General features: G+C 36.9%; 1 protein-coding gene across 1 annotated transcript in view; it reads right to left on the bottom strand.

The window, feature by feature from the left end:
* The window catches only part of COL25A1 (collagen type XXV alpha 1 chain), a 313,462-nt gene that overhangs the window by 120,991 nt on the left and 172,566 nt on the right, over positions 1-19,905 (bottom strand). The window contains exons 6-7 of the mRNA XM_069855550.1: positions 5,374-5,400; positions 408-425 (exon numbers count right to left, since the gene is read on the bottom strand). Of these exons, the coding sequence (XP_069711651.1) occupies positions 408-425; positions 5,374-5,400 (45 nt within the window). The remainder of the gene's footprint in view (positions 1-407; positions 426-5,373; positions 5,401-19,905) is intronic.

Here is a 19,905-nt window from a genome sequence, read left to right as displayed (position 1 = left end):
GTGATTAATACTCAGTTGAAGAATTTCATTTGCCGCACATTCACTAAGCTGTTTTACCTTTTTTTAAAAGTTAGGTGGCAAAGTTTCAAGCCATATTTAGGAGATTTGCTTTATTCAGCGCTACGTTGTTAACCCCCACCATCTAGTCAAACAGCTGAGGGAACTCAGACAACTGTCTGAGGGGGGCCCATGTTTCTCTCTTGGGAAATAATAGCCTCGCTGAACTATGCTTCTAGCTTATTACAGTAAGATAATTACATTAAGTTTCTAGCTTTTTACAGTAAGATAATTACAGTAAGATAAAAAAAAAAACCAAAACCAAACATCAAAATACTTCGTAGATAACCTGAGTTTGGTGTGCCCTTTATTTAGCCTTGACTTATGTAGGAAAACAAGATGGCACTTACTTGAGGACCAGGCTGACCCTGAAAAAGAAGACAAAGATAAGGTTATGGAAAGCTATGACAAGGATTAACTCCTTAAAAAGTAGTAAAAAGTTATAGAACTCTCCAAGAAGGAGGTAACAAAAATTTGAATTTGAATGCTTTATTTCAAACTGATTAACTTTCTTGCAATTAACTGATTCTAGAAATAAATTATGATAACACATCATTGAACATGCATTTGAGAAACTCCACACTTTAGATAGTCAAAACAATACTATTTAGTAATGATAGAAAGACCTAGTTCAATTATTCTCAAGTGAGAAAGAACCCACAGATGCTGTGCTGATTTAGAAGCAGGTATTACGTGCTTTTTCTCTATTATGGCTCATCCCCATGCTTCAAGGGGGTGCTCATTACTGCCCATTGAATGAATAAAGTCTGAAAACTGGAAAAACACATTGCTAGGCAAACAATAGTCTTCTTGCCATTGCAACAAGTACCACAGCTTTAAAGAAGCATAAAAGGGTATTTCAACCAGCAAGTCAGTGGTAGATGAACCCTTGTCAGCCAGCCCAAGAGCTAATACATTTCCTCTCCCTTATTTATGAACATCACCTATGATCCATCCCTGGCCAAATAGAGAGGCACTCTCTGCACACCAATGAGGTATATTTATCTCTCGTTGTTGCAAGCCCTTACAGAGCAGACTTCCTGTCACTAAGGTCCCCAGCTTAGGAAAGCCAGTGAAAGTCATCAGTTATTCCAGCCCACCCATTACAAATTATTTGCATGAAGCAGAATTATATTACAAAAAAAAGTACAGTAGCTGTGACTATGAAATAAAACCACCCAAACAGCTAATACTGTACAACAGAGACAAATTTTTACATATTTTTTTCCTATAAAGACAGACTTTCTTAAATGGCTAGGGCTAGCTTAGCTTCGAGTGTTTTATGAAACTTAATAAAGTTTCAGTTGAATTGAAACTATACTTCCTTTTTTTGAAAGAAACTAAGCAGGGAGTTCCATAAAACCTCTTCATTTTAGCTAGAAGATACTGCTAACACATAGTTGAAACTCTTCTGGTTGAACATCAGGAAACACTTTTTTACTCTGAGGGTAACCAAGCACTGGCACAGGTTGCCAAGGATAATTGTGAAGTCTTCATCCACCAGAACTATGCAAAAGCCATCTGGACATGATCCTGGGCAACCTGCTCTAGATGCCTGTGCATGAGCAGCGAGCCTGGACCAGATGTCCCTTCCAACTTCAACCATTCTGTGATTCTGTCTGATTTTAACAAGGGAAGGGGATGGGGAGAAGCATTTCATTGAAAACTAATATCAACAGAGAAACAGCTGAGGAAAATGGTTTTTTTAATAACTAGTAAGTTTTTTTGTGCTAAATTAAAAATGAGAAAGATATTTTAATCCACAGGCAAGTTTTTAATGATTTTTTTTTAAATACAAGAAATACTAAAAATAACATTGCAGAGGCATCATGGTAAAACACAGAATTATTGTGACTATCTAATCACAGAGTCACAGAATAACCAGGTTGGAAGAGACCCACCGGATCATCGAGTCCAACCGTTCCCATCAAACACTAAACCATATCCCTCAGCACCTCGTCCACCCGTGCCTTAAACACCTCCAGGGAAGGTGACTCAACCACCTCCCTGAGCAGCCTGTTCCAGTGCCCAATGACCCTTTCTGTAAAGAATTTTTTCCTAACATCTAGCCTAAACCTCCCCTGGCGGAGCTTGAGGCCATTCCCTCTCATCCTGTCCCCTGTCACTTGGGAGAAGAGGCCAGCACCCTCCTCTCTACAACCTCCTTTCAGGTAGTTGTAGAGAGCAATGAGGTCACCCCTCAGCCTCCTCTCCTCCAGGCTAAACAACCCCAGCTCTCTCAGCCGCTCCTCATAAGGCCTGTTCTCCAGCCCTTTCACCAGCTTTGTTGCTCTTCTCTGAAGGCAGTCTGAAGGATTCCTTGTTGCAGATGGGGTAGTTCTGTATTAGTTCCTTATAACAACACTCCAGTATAGAGGTTTTCAAACAAAAAAAATTACTGGCTGAGGTTTGCCAGCTCTAATACGAAGTAAAATTTTCTGAACTGGTCAGTTCTATGAAGCTACACATCGCACTGTGTTAATTAATACAATTGGAAATCCTCAGCACTTGGGCTTTACCTCACTCTTCCCATTATGGCAGGTTTGATGATATTATACGTTATATCTGATCCTAAATTAACCAGGAATTGCTTACCGATGCAGTACTGGACAGCTTGTACAATAAGTTTGTATAAAGTAACTAACTGAGACCTTTACACGCAAACTTCTATATACAAACTCATAATACTTTTGTCTTATATCTAAACTTGCAATGCATTTTGACCACATTGTTGAAGACTGTCTCCAAGATATCTGTTTAAAATAAAACTTTTCTTTAAAAGTCTGAAATTACCAAACTGTTTCAAAAAAATGTTGATTTGAGGATGTAGAAGGCAAATAAACAAAGGATATATTTTTTTAAAACAAAAATACCTGGGAATTGGCACCTTTTTCTTTAATCTAAGTTAGCTACATAGTGGCCACATGATATGTGCTATATGTACGATATGAGACATACACACATAACACAAACATATTCTGAATTGAATATCAGGGACAGAATTGTGCTCCCATGAAAGTGTTTTCTACTCTCCATTTCAACAGTGTTACCAGTTTGCATTTTTGTTATTGTGCATTTATATCTTTTATCGTGTCTGCAATTCAGAGAAAGGAAAACTGAAAACTGAATTTTTTTCAGACACATGTTTTTCATGGTGACACAGAACTCTCTGAGATAATGGTGAAAATATAATAGTGGCCTTACTCTTTATCTACGCTGTCAATATTGCAATTACCCTGCATTTAACTGTAAATGCAGATGCTGTACACTTATAGCAGATTTTTTCTATCCTGTTGGCTATAAGCTCCTTGAACACGAAAGGAACTTTGCATTAGTGAAATTAATTATTTTCTGAGTTTTTTTCCAGTTGTTTCCCAATTCGTCAATATTTTTGTGTAATTGTAGATACTACCTACTGCAGTTACAATACACTTTTCCATTCCCTCTAATGATCTAGTAAGTGACACTAACCAGAGGATGCAGCACTGCATTATGGAACTCATTAGCTCTGCTTACAAAGGTACAAGTAAAACAAAGCATCACAATATTGATCTTTTTCATTTTAAAGACTCATTGTCACATGACAACAATTCAAAGTGGGGGATGGAAAAGGGACTGTTCATTTGCCTTCTCTCATTGTGAAAGGATCAGGAATAAAGCTTTGTGAGCTACTTCTGCATTCATTAAAAAACACTCTAACATGAATACAATCTGATACTAAATGTCAATTAACATGCCCGTATCCCCCGAAGGGCTCCAGGATTGCTGAAATCCCTCTGGCTCACTGCTGCATAAATTGTTCCCAATGCATGTTACTTGTGGATTAAAATCTTTTAATTGGAAGCATTTATCTAAATTTTAGATTAAAAACAGAGTGAAAATACTCTTCAAGACTGAAAAATTAGTATTAATTTCATTTTTTTCTAATGCAGATCTCTTCACTCAAATGGGTTATGGCCTCTAAAACTGATTCATTGACGGGAGCTACCAACCGACTGCTGTTCTTTTCATGCATTTATAAGTCAGTCCCAACACCAATAACTGATAAGGAGTATTTTAGTGGCTGCTGTTTTGAACTTCTGGATCATTGCTCATGTATTTGATTATCCACTACTGAGTGCTGGTTTTATTTATGTATTTATTTATTTTTAAATCTGCATGACTACAGTGGTTATAGCAGCATAAAATATCATGGTTTTAGAAAAACCTCCAGAAAAACATCTCCTTCTATATTCCCGTTTACTGACTTAATACAGTGGTCTGTAGGAAAGAATAAGGTTAAGTTTGGCAGCCTATTCTAATTACCCTGACGGCAGGTCTTTAATAGTTGATAGTTAATCCCTTCCTAGCAATTTAACCTAATATTATTTGCTGATATGTAAATGATCCTAAAGGAAAAAGAAAAGATATAGCCAAGTCTAGCTGAAGACAGGTAAACTATCAATCTACTAAAAGAGCAGAGTAAAGAAAAAGCCTATTGACTGGAGGCTGCCAACATTTCAGGAAAAACTACTTAGCAGTAGAAGGAGATGTCAAGGAGCACAGGAGAAAGTCTTAAAAGAAGAAAATGGAAGCTGATTCTGCAAGTTAGAAAGTTGAGCTTGCAGAGGAAACAGGGCTTGTAGCAAATGAATGGACAGAGAAGAAAAGATATATTCAAAGTATCAAAGAAAAGAGCTGTCCTGGAAAAGCAGAGAGGGAACAAAAACAATAGCAAGAAAAAGTGCAGAAACTGGATTTTCACAGCTTTTGCATGATTTTAATCTTTAAAGAGCTGGAAACATAGACTTCCAGGCTCATGCATCCAAATATATGGATACACAAATGTATACACATACGCAAATATATCTACAAATGCATTGTATAATATTAAAGGTTATTTCTAACTTAACTCAAGTAGCACCTCCCAACAAAACATCTGAGACAGCATACAAATGCATAAAGGAATCCAGCAAGAGCCACAGATATGTGGTCAGAAATATTATTCTGTTGTTTCAAAGGCACCACCAAACTACCTTTGTGGAACATTCTCTGGACACAGCACCCAAGCAGGTACATCTTCCTTCCAACCTAATCCAGATGGAAAATGATAAGGAAACAAGAGCAGCATGGCTGACCTCCATTTCCTTGGATAAACACAAAAGACTGGAGTGGCTTTTCAGCATTCGGTTGCAATCTGTGCTTCTGAGGTTGAAATGAGTTATGCCGAGAGAAGCCAATACGTGATTAACATACATTTCAGCATGAGCAACTAAAAAAGCAAAGACGGAATATGTGCAAGACCTAAATTACACTGGTTTTGAATAAATCACCTACCAGCTTTCCATCCATACCAATCGGACCCTGGGATAATCAAAAGTCAAAACAAAATGGAACAGTTAAATCTGAGGAACACTGATGATGAGGAAATATATACAGACTTGGGGAATACTCTGTGCTTTACAAGATGAATAACTCTATGTCAGCAGCTAAATGCAATACCTTAAAGTTATTTTGAGAATGAAGACACAGAAAAGAAACAACAAAAGAAACAGACCTAAGACAGAAATAATGAAAACAGCATGACGGGGAGGAGCCAAGCAACAGCTGGTATTTAACAAAAGACAGGTTCAACATGCAATGAAGGAACTGTTAGTCTGGCAAATCACAGTGGCACAACATAACCAAATATATGAAATAATGCATCTGGTTTGTGTATTTTTCTTTAGACGACTAAGAAAACAGAAACAAACCTATTTACTGAATGCTCTTACGACATGGTTGCAAGATGAAAAGAGCAAACACTTAAAACTCATAACTAATCTGTATTTAAATTAACACTATAATAACGCTAGTTAATAAGAAACTTTAGCTTACACAGTTCACTAAGGTACTACAGCTTTCCACCTATACTTTGGCCAAGAAGACCTGTGCATTGTCCTGCATTCTTTTATTCCCTTGGAAAATACGGCATTACCTGTGCCAATACTTCACAAATTACTTATTTCCTTCAGAGTTCAGAATTGATTCCTGTTACATGTGAAAATTCTACAAAGGATTTAATGTGGATATATGCTGTTGTAGCTCACTAATTGGTTCTGTATCAACTGCATGTTTAGGTGATCACCAGAGAGAGAAGAGGGTTAGACAAAATTGAACAAATTTTAAATTTTATATTTAATTGCTATGTCTTCTGTTGAATGAACAGTCAAGTTACCTTTTACTTACAAAGGAATAAGAGCAGGCAGAGCAGTTGTTTCTGTCAGTAAGCCATATGAATGTGCCAGTTCAACCAGCTATCAAGAAAGTAATAAACACTATGAAAAAATGATGTCATATCAGTCTCGTGAGTTCCCTAGCTATCTGTTCTCTCCCAGCCTAGATCATAGACTCTGCCAAAACCTCCAGATGTACTTGGTATGAAGGTGGTCATCAGTTGGATGTACGTATTGTGAAATTCATGATTTTCCATACATTATTGGCTAAGAAGCCCATACACAAACCTTGTCAGACCCAATAACAAGTTACAGTGTCTGTGCAGCCCTACAGGAATTAAAGCCCTTACTTCTCTTTCTCTCCAGACCTTACTGTGGTTTATTGTCATATCATGAGTACATGACATACTGAGAGTGTAAAACAGGTCACCAGTATATTGGTCACCTGCATGACCACTACCTTCGTTATATTCTGATGTCCTGGGAAAAATCTGTGAGTGTTTGGATGACCTACGATATCTTTCAAATGTTATCTTTGAACAGTTCTTCCCTTATATCCAATAAAGAAAGCAATAGGAGAGCTTTTAGTATTATGCTTCCTCAATGCCTCTTTATCCCAAAGATACAGTGTGCATACAGCACTTACTTATTTTCTCATAGTTATTTATCAAGTTTCTCAAGAACTCTCTGAATTAGTAGCTTTCCCATATTTTTCTAGCACTGTACTACAGGATGTTTATCTAGGAATACACACACAGAGTCAGTTGCAGGTGCAAAAATGAAGGCTGAACTGAGCTCTAGCTATGAATACATTTACTTCCACAGATATTAGCAGTTAAAAAACTTAACAGTAAGGTCATGGTACGTATATAAAGTTCCCCAGAGGGCTGTGTGGACTAATAGCTAAATTTAACTGTTTGGCCTGCTGCAAGCTTAGCCCAAAAGATTTAATTATTCTTAGGATGAATGAATGAATACAGAGAAGAATTACACAACTAGTTGTAGAAGGAAAAATCATTACAAGGTCAAACTATTGGCTTAGAGGGACTAGCCAACAGCAATTGCCACTGTAGCAGTGCTTGTATTTTGCATACAAGCACTTTTCAGGGAATGTTTTTTTATCATAGAAAAAGAATAGTATTAGTGTTCCCTTGCAATAACAGGCATTTTAACTACTGGTAAATTTTTGCCTGTTCTTTTTATCCATGTTACATAACTCCAGTACTTGAATTAGAGGACTATGCGTAGTATCTTCAAGAGTCTCAGTACAGAAGACTCCGGAATTCACAGCAGGCTGAACAGAAGCACTGCTCACAACTGAAAAGAATGGGAATTTCCCCCATGATTTCATTGGTATCAGGACTATTTAGTCTGAAGTCCATGAAAGTCTTCTGGGATTAACTTCACAGAACAGGAGAAGAAAGAGAAATATGCTTGAAACATACTGTCCTACAAGAGAAAAAAGATGTATCTCTGAAGATAAGAAGTCATTACTGCAAAAGTAAATAATATACTATATACTTTCATTATAAAAATACTAATTATTTAATAGTAAAACATGATAATTTGCTTCTTTTCTTGATTACTTCTTTCTAGCGTTGGAAAGAGAGAAATTATTTATTTATTTTTCAAAAATGGACAAAGTTGAAATGATACATAAGGCTACCTCAGGAGAAAAATCTTATTTATGACAGTATTTATTGATTTTTATTAAATGATTGCACTGGAAGTCTCATGGAACACTCAAAGAAATTTGTTTTGAAAGAAAGACTTCAAACTATAGTCTGTCTTTGACTCAGGCCTGATTATCTCCAGAGCTAAACGTTATATAACTTAAACTACATTTTGCTTTGTTCTAACTAATACTATAGATTAACATGCAACTTGCAAAATTTACAACTTCTGTAACACAATCCCTGCAAAACATTTTAGAATATTAAATACAATGCACCATGAAAAAGACAGGGATTACTAGGTCCATGCAATAGACATGTACACTAACAACCTTTTCATTTACTATAGATACTACATGTAGTATTGAAAATGTTTTTTCTGGACTATGCATTTCCTTTCTAGGCTTCCACTATCATTTTTATATCTACGGTATTACTGGATATTTACTTGTGGTACTACATAGACTTTTCCTCAAGATCCTCAAAATTAATTTATTTTTTTTCCAGGTACTACCATACTATTTACTAGCACTAAATACCTATCTAACAAGCCTAATGTGGACAGAGATAACATTGAAAGAATGACAGTATGAGTACCATATAGGTCTGGTTTTGTGAAAAGTAGATTCCACGCCTCAAGAATACTGCATATGTAACATTTCTTGAAGAAAGGTATTTTTAATCAGATTTTGAATGCTCCTCAAATCTACTGTTTTCCATTTAATCAGTATCTTTTCACAATAGGTTACTCTGGAGGTAAATATTTTAAGGACTTCAGGAGTTCTTGTTAGAAATCGAGTATGTAAGCAAATGCATCAGAAAAATTTACTGTTCCTATCAAAAAGATAGCCAGTATTATTTCTTTGGGCAACTTTACTGTAATACTTGTTTTTTTTAAAAAAAAAAATCTGAGTGAAAAGTGAAGATAAGAAAAGATATCACTACTATGGGACACAAGGGAATAAAAAGAGGAAGAGATGGATTATCTTCTCACTCTTAAAATCTCCACTTGTCCTTAAATGATCCTTTTCATTTAATGAATGCTCATCAGAAGGCTGAGTTATGAACCAAGAGATACATTATAAACAGAAAACAGACATAGTTTCTTCTTCAAAAACTGCAGAGCACTCTCTATCTAAAGGAAGTTTTTTGGGTTTCTGGTTTTAAATAAAATGGATTGGCATATTTTAACAGTGCACAGTTTTGGTAGGTTTATAGTCATTAGAAGTGTGCAGAGAAATATATTTGTTGCAAACAAATTTTCTATGGAAAGAATAGGGAAAAATTTTGACACTGTAACTTACCCCAATTCTAGTTCTGTGTGTAAATAAATTACAAGCAGGCCAATTATAATTTCCAAATGCATGATGATTTCTCAAACGTTGATGACTCATTGTTTTCCCCGAGTATTCGATGTGAAATCAAGTATTTTTTTTTTCTCTCAATGCAAACCATACGTGTCAGAAATGCTCTACATACACAAAATCAATACAGAAAGACCTCTAGCAACACCATGAGATATTGTGGTTCAGTTTACTGGAGCTTATTTCATGGGACAAATAAGTGACAGAGGTTATTTCAACATTTCTGATGGCCAGTGTTGGTCCAAAAAATAAAGCTAGCAAGACATAACAATACCATAGCTGAAGTTGGCAGCATACAAGTACTGTTAGTACTACATCGAATTTAAAGTGAGTTTTCACACAGACTTTAATAAGTGTGAGATATGGCACTCAGTTGTCCAAAAAAATAATTAAAAAATCACATTTTAAGACATTCCCCAGCCATTTAAAAAAAATATTTTAGAACACACATTTGGCAGTTTAAGATATGCTAATTTAGAGAGCAACATTTCAGAATTCAGAAACTCTTATGTGACTGAATTATCCCTCATTTCTAAACAATCTGCAGTTATCTTGACTGTTAAATTGTTAGTTGTAGCTGCTTGAAATCTCTTATGTCAATACATATGCAATAGAAAATTCAGAAGAAAGTAGGAATCTAGCTTTACAGCATCTGTATGAGCTGCACGCCAGTCATGTCAGAATGAGTTTAAAAATACCTATGTAGGAAAAAGAAAATCCGTCTCGAACAGCATATTTGCAGATCATTCCCACTAAGTTCAGGTAAGGTGAAAAATGACACATTGTCCTTTCAAATTGCCTATTTCAATTCAAGATTGATAGAAATTAAAACACCCACAACTGTCAGACTTTCTCATCATGATACCATTAAAATGATGGATCTCCCTGTCTATCTTTTTCTCTCCATTAGTTAATTACAGGCTTATCAAGGCTGACTTTAATTAGATGTAATACAGTATTCCTGTTAAGTCTGATGATATTTCTTTTTAGTGAAGTTTTATTTTAAAGCTTATGTGGGCAATCAGCATGATAAGCTCATCAGCTAGCTAAATTTTTCCTACTATTGGTTCCTATTATTGGTTCTTTTCAATGACTGGAAATGATCGTTGTTAAGAGCAATGTAAGCAAAACAGCCCAGGTACAGAAGAAACTTGGTCCAAGCCTAGTTAAAAAAAAGGTGCACTAAATCAATCTGCAGGAAGTCTTCCCGGCCAGCTAATCAGGACATGACTGATAAAAAAACAAATAATCCAGACCTTTTGGGCTGGAGGAAACTTTACTGTGAAAAGAATGAACTACATGAGCACAAGAAAGATGAGCCTGCTGTCTAAAACCCCTTCACCACAGAAAGCAAAATAACTGACAAAGACAAATGAAGTACTACAAAGCTCTTTAAAAGTTGTCTACTTCAGAATTTCCTGAATTCTTCCCCCAAGCAGTTCATATTAACTACTGCCTGAGACATAAAACTCAGCTAGGTGAATCATCACCTGGCAATTGCAAAGTATGTATAAATGTTTCCAAGTTAGTGATTTAGAGCTTTAAATAAAGGGATTTTTTTTTTGTAAAAAAGAAACAACAAAATTCATGGCACTGCTAGGCTGCTTGATCTTCTTGACCAGCCACTTATGGATCCTATCTGAACTGCTACAGCCTTTAATTCATTCAGCATCCAGAAACAACATCTTACTCCTCCTAGCCTCAGTCAAAATACTGATGCATAATTAATCATCCAACATTTGAACTACAGCCACTCCCCAAAATACCACACTACTTTTATTTCAATGGAAAAGAATACTTCAGTTTAAAAAACAAATATCTAATTTGGTTGCAAACCATGTATTATCTCCTTCATCAAAAGCTCCTCCAAAATTGCCTTTATCAAGCAACAAAGATATCAAAGCATAGCCTGGAAACATAGAAGAGACTCAGACGTGAGAATGAAGAATAACAGCATCATGATTAAGGTTCCAGACTACTCCTCCATCAGCCAGAAAAGCTATACCATGCTGAAACAAGGTACACAGTATTGAGATCTCAGTTCATGAGCAAAAAGGCAATTCATATCTTAAAACACCTGTCGAGTGTAGTGCCTTCTGTACAGAGAAATATGGAGCATACACATGTAAACCAATAAGACAATGCTAATAGTAAACTGCCAAGCAGAACTTGTAGGAATCTTACATATTTTTCTATTTGTTAGAGAAAAGAAAGTGCACTTTTTCATACTATTTATTTCTTTGAATTTCAAGAAACAAAAGGACATATAGTTTGAAGCTATGAATTTTTATGAAGTGGTTCCAGTGTCTAGATTAGCCTAAATTAGGTGACAGAAATTATCAATAAGAGGACAAGATGGAAGATGAGGGACAGCTTTAAAGATTCCAAAATAAGCCAGAAACGCCTGGTACAATCTCCAGAAATTTTCCTTGGAGCAAAATCAGTAGATTACAAGACTCCTAGCCAGGAGCCCAACATGCAATCTGAATACTCTAATAGTTCCTTTGCAATTATAAGATGGACTGGTTCTGTCTAGAAGTAATCAATTCAGAGAAATAAAAATTATTTAGTTTGGCTATTCAGAGTGGCTGAACTACAAAAAAAGCATCACATATGGTAACAATAAGGGAGTACAAAGAGTTCTATGCAAGAAAAATTATAGTCACAGCTTTTCAAAAGCATATTTCATAGCTGAAAAATAATTGCTGAGATACTTTTTATTTTTATAGTTTAAGCAGGGAATCTGACGGGCAGTTTCTTGTGGTAAAGATGCATTTCTTGAGAATCTGAGCATTATGACTATTCTTCCTGCTGAAATAATATGTAAAAATCCATAAGAAATTACTGGGTGGATCTAGGTTGGAGCAAACACTTCTAGAAGACTGTAGGCAGATACCTTTCTATTAATTGTGGTCAACATCGCACACATCACACATATATAGGAGAAAAGGGCCAAATATGACTGTGAACCCCAAACTGCAAAGCACTTTTGTCTTCATACATCAGGCTAGCAAGAAGATTATTTCCAGACAGACACTGTTCTTCTCCTTGTAGCCTACACACCTCATCAGCATCTGTCACACTTGTATGGTCACATATGTATGATGAATTACTGCAAAAGGAAACTACTGTTGACCTCAGAAAGCGCAGGAGCAACATAACAATTCCTCATTCAAGTTGTAATAAAAAGTGGAGTCATGCGGACTCTGTTTTGTTTGAGTTCATGTGAAATTTATTGTTTACCACTGACTAACATTATTTACTGTACATTAAAACAGGAAGTATGAAATATCTAAGTGATCACAGAATCATGGAATGGTTGGAAAGGACCTTAAAGATCACCTAATTCCAACACCCCTGCCAGGCTGCTCAAGGCCCCATCCAACTTGGCTTTGAACACTGCCAGTGACAGGGCATCCACAACCTCCCTGGGCAACCTGTGCTAGTGCCTCACTACCCACATCGTGAAGAAATTCCTCCTTATGCCTAATCTAAATCTTCCTCCCTCCAATGCAAAGCCACTCCCCGAGTCCTATCATTACATGCCCTAGTAAATAGTCCCTCCACAGCTTTCCTGTAGGCCCCCTTCACGTACTGCAAGGCTACTATAAGATGTCCCTGGAACCTTCTCTTCTCCAGGCTGAACAACCCAAAGTCTCTCAGCCTGTCCTCATACCAAAGAGGCTCCAGCCCTCTAATCATCTTCGTGGCCCTCCTCTGGACTCACTCTAACAGTTCCATAACCTTCTTATGGGGACTCCAGAACTGGACTCAGTACTCCACATGAGGTCTCATGAGACCAGAGTAGAGGCAGAGAGGTACCTCGACCTGCTGGCCATGCTTCTTTTGATGAAACCCAGGATACGGTTTGCCTTCTGGGCTACAAGCACACATCGCCGACTCATGTTTTGCTTCTCATCAATGAGCACCTCCAAGCCCTTCTCCTCAGGGCTGCTCTCAATCACATCATCCCCCATCCTGTATTGAAACCACGGCTTGCCCTGACCCAGGTGTAGGACCTTGCACTTCGCTTTGTTGAACCTCATGAGGTTCACACAGGCCCACATCTCCAGCTTTTCAGGTCCCTCCAGATGACATCCCGTCCTCTGGTGTGACAACTGCACCACTCAGCTTGGTCTCATCTGCAAATTTGCTGTGGGTGCACTTGATCTCGCTGTCTACATCATAAACAAAAATATATTCAGATGCTTCAGGAAAAAAAATAATTGAAAAAAAATTGAAAATGAACATGCCTAATCTTGGGAAATAATATATGGCACATTGAGTTGAGAAACAGCACTTTTTAATCGCCTGCTCTTAAAGAAATGAACTGTATTAAAAATGTGATCTTAAAGTGCTTACCCCCATATGCTTCACCCATGCATAAAACAGTCATGTGAAGTGTTGCAGAACCACGTGTTTCCATAAAAATACCTCATCATGGTACTGAATTCCAGCATAGCTTAACAAGTACTTGAACAGGAGGAACATACATACAGACCAGAGAGAAATCTCCTATATTCTACCTAAAAATTCTCATTCCTCCTGAAGAAATTGAAACTCCTGTAACCATAAATAGAAAGCACATGGCCAATTCATCAACGCAAACATCACTGTGTGAATATATTTGATGCGGTTGGTGCCATGTTGATGAGAAAACAATAAACTGTGAAAAATGTCACTTATCAAAAATTAGCTGGCTAGCATTCAGTGGCAGACAGATTGTTGTAACAGCTGTGGCATGATGACTTTGATGGACTAGATTGTTGTTATCCTGGAATAATTCTGAAGAATCTGTTTCCTCAAATCACCACGGAAGTGAATCCATTTGCTCATTGAAACCTTCTAAAGAACAACCTTTCTTGTTATCAGTATTTGTCAGCTTTACAGAATGCGACATAAATTGATTTTACTTCTTTCAGTCAACCTCTTTTTTTGTTTCTACAAATCTTCTCTTTTCAGGGAGAATGAGGTCCATTAATAATACAGTATTTTCGTAAATCATAGAATCATAGAATGATCTGGGTTGGAAGGGACTTGAAAGATCACCTAATTTCAACGCCCAATGCCATGGGCAGGGACAACTCCCACCAGACAAGGCTGCCCGAAGCCCCATCCAACCTGACCTCGAACACTTCCAGGGATGAGGCATCCACAATTTCCCTGGGCAACCTGTGCCAGTGCCTCGCTACCCTCATCATGAGGAATTTCTTCCTAATGTCTAATCTAAATCTCTTCTCCTCCAATTTAAAGGAGACCCACTTCTCCAGCTTGTCCAGGTCCCTCTGGATGACATCCCTTCCTTCTGGTATGACAATTCCAGCACTCAGCTTGGTGTCATCTGCAAATTTGCTGAGAGTGCACTTGATCCTGCTGTCTATATCTCTGATGAAACTATTAAACAGCAATTGGATAACTGGAAAATAACACAGTATCATAGAGAGCTAACCTTCAGAGGCCAATTTTTCACATTTCCTCAGTAGAACCATCAGCTATGAAGCAAATCTCAAAAGCAGGTACATAAATGGATTTTTGCTCCATTCAGATAGAAGAATCTGACCATCAGTCTCCTTTTATATGTCTATAGAGAAGCATATTTTGAATGGCACCAATCTACTTTGACTATCATGTGGTCAAAGAAAGCTTTGTTTGAACAATTCCAGGATAACAAAAACACCAATGTTCACACCTAGTCCATAAATGCAGTATTTCCATCTGGGATACAACATATGAAAAAATCCTTGTGCAAATGCAGTGCATTAAAACTCCAAGTCATGTGCTTGCAGCTATGCACAGCCATATGTGCTCAAATGCTGGACTATAAAATTTGGCACACGCAAGCCCATTCAGACACTTCTGTTATGTACCTACCAGATTTAAAAGGCACAAATATACATGCAGTGAGTCTAAAGACACTACTTAATTATGAACACCTGTTCAGTTTCCCCAATTTAGCATGAAAAGAGGGACGCAGAATCCTAGAATCATTTAAGATCACAGAGTCCAACTTTAAACCTAAGATTGCCAAGTTTGCCACTAAGGTTCAGGTTCAAGTCTCTAAGTGCCACATCTACATCCTGTCCCTAAATGTCAACACCATATTGGCTACCAAAATATTTGAAGGACCTAGAAACCATACTGCTGGGTAAGGAAATGGAGCGAAAGACAGAGGATGAAGAAAAGAAACTCAGTCAAGAATGAGTTAATACAATAAAATAGACATGAAGGCGGAAGCCTGGAGCCATATGTTCACCAGCTAGATTGAGTGTCTAAAGGGAATTTTGGTTTGCTCATAACTGGCTCAACAGAGGCTACCGTGAGCATGCTGGAAGAATGCTGTCATTTTAATTCAGAGCCTCAGCAGCAATGATGCTTCAAAATACTTCTGCAGTTCTTTCCTTTTTTGTGGGTGAGAGAATATACAGGCCCAACTGACAAATGACTTCTTCTGACATTTTTCTATCTTTTATGGCAAAATCCATTCGTGTATTTTTGAAAATTATGTGAAAAGAGGCAGATTATTTTTTGTGCTTCAGCTTTTTTTGTTTGTTCTGGGTTGTTGTTTTTTTTGTTGTTGTTATTGTGGTTTGGGTTTTTTACATTGGAGAACAAAAGCTCATCTCTACAAAATCTTCCTAGGTTAGTGCCTGTTTCCCTTCTCAGGCTACATAAGATCCTCCACACTGATATATCTGCTTTTTGAAGCTTGCCTATCTAGAAACAAATGCAGAAAATTTTCTACTTTGATTCTGAAATCCCCTTTGAACAGCACGATTAAAAAGAAAACTTTCCTTCTTCTTTGACAACCTCTACATAAAAAGAAAGAAGCAAACTCATCCAACAAAACTTTTAACCAAGGAAACAAAAGTTACTGAAATCAGATCAGCCTACAGTATAGAACATGGGCTACTGTTGCTCAGCCAAGAAAGCTTGCAAATCAGAGCATTTCACATTTGTGTCTGAGCCACACCGCAACAAATCATACACTCCTCTCACCTGTTTCTTAATTTCAGTCAAATTATGTATGTTAAATTGAAGTTCACCAGAGCCGAACAGGTGAATCCAAAACCAGAATGTAGTTCAGTGAAATAGCTTTTAAAATCCTAAAGCATTTCCCAATATCATTAGTCCATTTAATCTCAAAATTTCTAGACTACGCTTTTAAGTTTTGTGAATCCACACATGAAAGTAATGAAAATGTTTTATTTCAATATATTCTTCTGACATAACTGGTTTTCAAGATTATAAAAGGTTTTTTTATAGAAGCTGGTGATGGCATGAAGAACAAAAATGTGCTTCTTTGCATTCCCATCTAGGGAGAAACAATTTGGATGTGATGGCAATACCAGATTACACTTTACTTACCATAAGGGCAGAGACATAAAACGAGCAATCTATTGTATTCAGAGTGGACCAAAAAAAAAATGAAAATAATTGATCTACACAGATGGAAGTGAAAACGTTGAGGCCATTTTCTTTTCAGACTGGCTAATCAGTCAGACTACCTCAACAAAAACCACAAGCCTCACTGAGGACAATATTCCCATTAAAAAAAAAACAACAAACCCCCCAAAACTTGCATCTGCACTTTCACAATGATTAGGAATGTAAATACATTGTTATGCATGCTGGAAATTACTGAACTGCTGTATGTTACTCTTAGTGCTTTTGGAGCACATTCTTTCAACCCTTGCTCTCACCTATGGAAAATTGTACCATTGTGAAAATCAACCTCTGAAATGAGCTGCAAGTGGCAAACTAGCATCATTCTAGCTGCTGGAAGCCAAAGACTCAGTATACATGTCTAATACTATTGAACTAAAATGCGAATTTGAATGTAAGCCTTGAACTCCAGAAAGTGATACAACTTCTGTTTCACAGAAATCCATGTAATGGGAAATAAAGAACTTCCTTAGGACCCAGAATATATCTCTTTATTTTTCACCCACCCACCCTCTGACAGATCCCAATTCTACTTGGAACTCTCATAAAAAATAGTACTGATTTTGGGATTGCTTCTCTGCGTAAGCACTGTTCAACATAAAAAAAGTAGAAGAATCTACCCTCACCTTTTCCTATCTCAAGCACAACTGATCTGGTGAAATGAGGAACGGTTACAGAAAGACCAGTGTGACTTTTTACAATTTCCAATTTTTTCCTGGTTTTACTTCACCTGCTAAGAATTCTGGCCTCCCAAGCAGGAGAAAACAGTTGTTTATTTTGGGAAGAATACCATGTAGCAGCAAAAGTTTTATTTCTACATTAAAAACTTAACATTCTTTTCAACTGATGGGTACTCATTTGCACAATTGTTTTACATCATGCTCCTTTTGGGAGGCAAAGCAGTAAAGGTTTAAATTTCTCTCATTTATATTGGGAATAGCTGCCATGAATGTGTATGTAATAATCCAAAAAGAATTCTTAACTCAATAGTACTCTGTTAGACTATCAGTACTATTCAGATCTCAGTATTAACAAAAATAATAAATCTTAATTGCTTTACCTTAAGTCAAGCGGGATGTAGGAGTGGGGGGTGGAGAACCACATTGTGAGGTGATTTATGATCCTACAGTCACAAAGAAAACTTCTGACTGACATTCCACATTGCTCCTATAAATCTTCCCTACCAAAAAAGTATATTTGCTTTCAGAATATGCTTTAGCTAGCCGACTTTGATACACACACATGTAGCTGAGAAAAGGCAAAACAAGGACAGTCCACCCCAGTATCTTCCTTGTGATGCCAGAGGCAAGGTGCACACTAAATATGCCCACCCCAAAGATCACCAGGAATGGACAAAAAGTACTTCAAGGCTTTGTTCTAGCAGCTAACTTCTAGCATTAAGACAGAAACTCCAAACCATACATCTGCGAACCTATTTCCTTGACAAACACTAGCCAAATCATTTCTGGGTTAATTACCAGATGATGCTAATGAGTGTGGAGTTCACCACAGGCATATGAAAGAACGCTTTGATTACCAGTATGAAAAAAATTCCTTGCTCAGATTTACTAGAACCACCAGTTGGGGTGCCCGTCTATTCCAGATATTTCCCTTATTGTATTGTGTCTCTCATAAATGGGAACTGTACGTTGGCTAAATAGCTTTGGAGAAAACATTTCCACCCTGCACTTTCTGGAAACCACAGAATCTGCTCCTTAGTCTAGTGATTTGGGAACAAGTTTCTTCAATGAAATGTTATACTCCTTGATCTCAGCTAGAACTAATAATGCACTTAAATTCCCATATAGTAATATTCATCTGGGAGCTGTATGGGTAGTAGACTTTTATATATCTTTCAGCTGTATCCTAAGTCCAAATAAAAAATTGGCATGAAAGAAAATGACATACCATGTTTGTAAACCTCCTTCAAGACAAAGGAATCGATGACTTAAGAGTTCTTACAGGATGGTTTGGGATTTCCCTTCCTATTTGTGGCAGATACAAACAGTATTTAAATAGAGAATTTCTTCTGTAAGCAATCTCAAAACATCCTGCATACGGGATTGTATAATGTTTAATCATTTTTAAAATCAGCTATGAATCTCAACTACACTGATTCACACTCACCCACAGTATCTTATCATTATGTGCTCATACATGACACCACATACTGACATCTAGGAAGTGCTATGCGAAAATGTGTATTTTCCTGTACAAGAGTTCTCTGTCCACATGTCTGAGAGAGAAAACACTAGTTTAAAGAAGGTCTTGGCAAACTGAGCTATGGTACCTTTTTTTTTTTTTCTTACTGATGAGACATCAAGACTATCCATTGTAATGTTCTTTTATTATCCTACTAATTTTCTACATCCTCATTTATAATGCTATGTAGAAAAAGGACTAAAATAATTTAGACAGCACAATGAGTTTAAACCAGAACATATTATATAAGCACACATTCATTGTAGCACAAGTAATTTTCTTAAGTCACCGTGTGAAGTACTACTTCAGCTTATCAATGGCAATTTCTTACTATAATTGCAAGTGAGAAAAAGGGTAGAAATATATTATTATATTGCTGACTTTTGCAGGTGGCGCAGTTGTTACTTCACTATCACAGTCACAGATATGCAACAGCTTGGGGCACCTTGAATGTCCTCCAGGGAGCTGCAGGAATAAACATGGTCTTCTCTTATTTATGCACTCAGCACTACATGAATGTAACAGATGGAAGGATTCAGCCCATGGTTCATCCAAAATGGCAAATGGCTTATAAGAAGCCAAAAAACATGTTCTGATGTTTAACTTCAATTGTCATCTGTGATGCAAAATTAATAGCAACTGTAAGCTTAAGAGGTCTCAAAATTTTCTGTTTGAATCAGCATTTATGGTTATCTTCAGTCACTGTAAAAAAATGGCATATTAAACTGATGAATTATACTACATATTATTTATAGATCTGAAAGTAATAAAACCCATTATAGTATTAATGTGACTGGCATCATTACAAAGGCCATAGTTATTACTTAGACAGTCATGTGAATTCAGAGACTCTACCACAATTTGTAAGAAAATCTATAAGTTTATTTGCAGAGTATTATTAGTATGTCCCCACTACAATATTTTTCTAAAAAATTACCACAATCTTACAGCCTTCCTCTAGTTTTCATGGCA

The sequence above is a fragment of the Phaenicophaeus curvirostris genome, chromosome 4 (genome assembly GCF_032191515.1).
Source record: "Phaenicophaeus curvirostris isolate KB17595 chromosome 4, BPBGC_Pcur_1.0, whole genome shotgun sequence".
Classification (NCBI taxonomy): domain Eukaryota; kingdom Metazoa; phylum Chordata; class Aves; order Cuculiformes; family Cuculidae; genus Phaenicophaeus; species Phaenicophaeus curvirostris.
The sequence above is the reverse complement of the archived record's forward strand: the minus strand, read 5'-3'. Positions and strand labels throughout refer to the sequence as shown.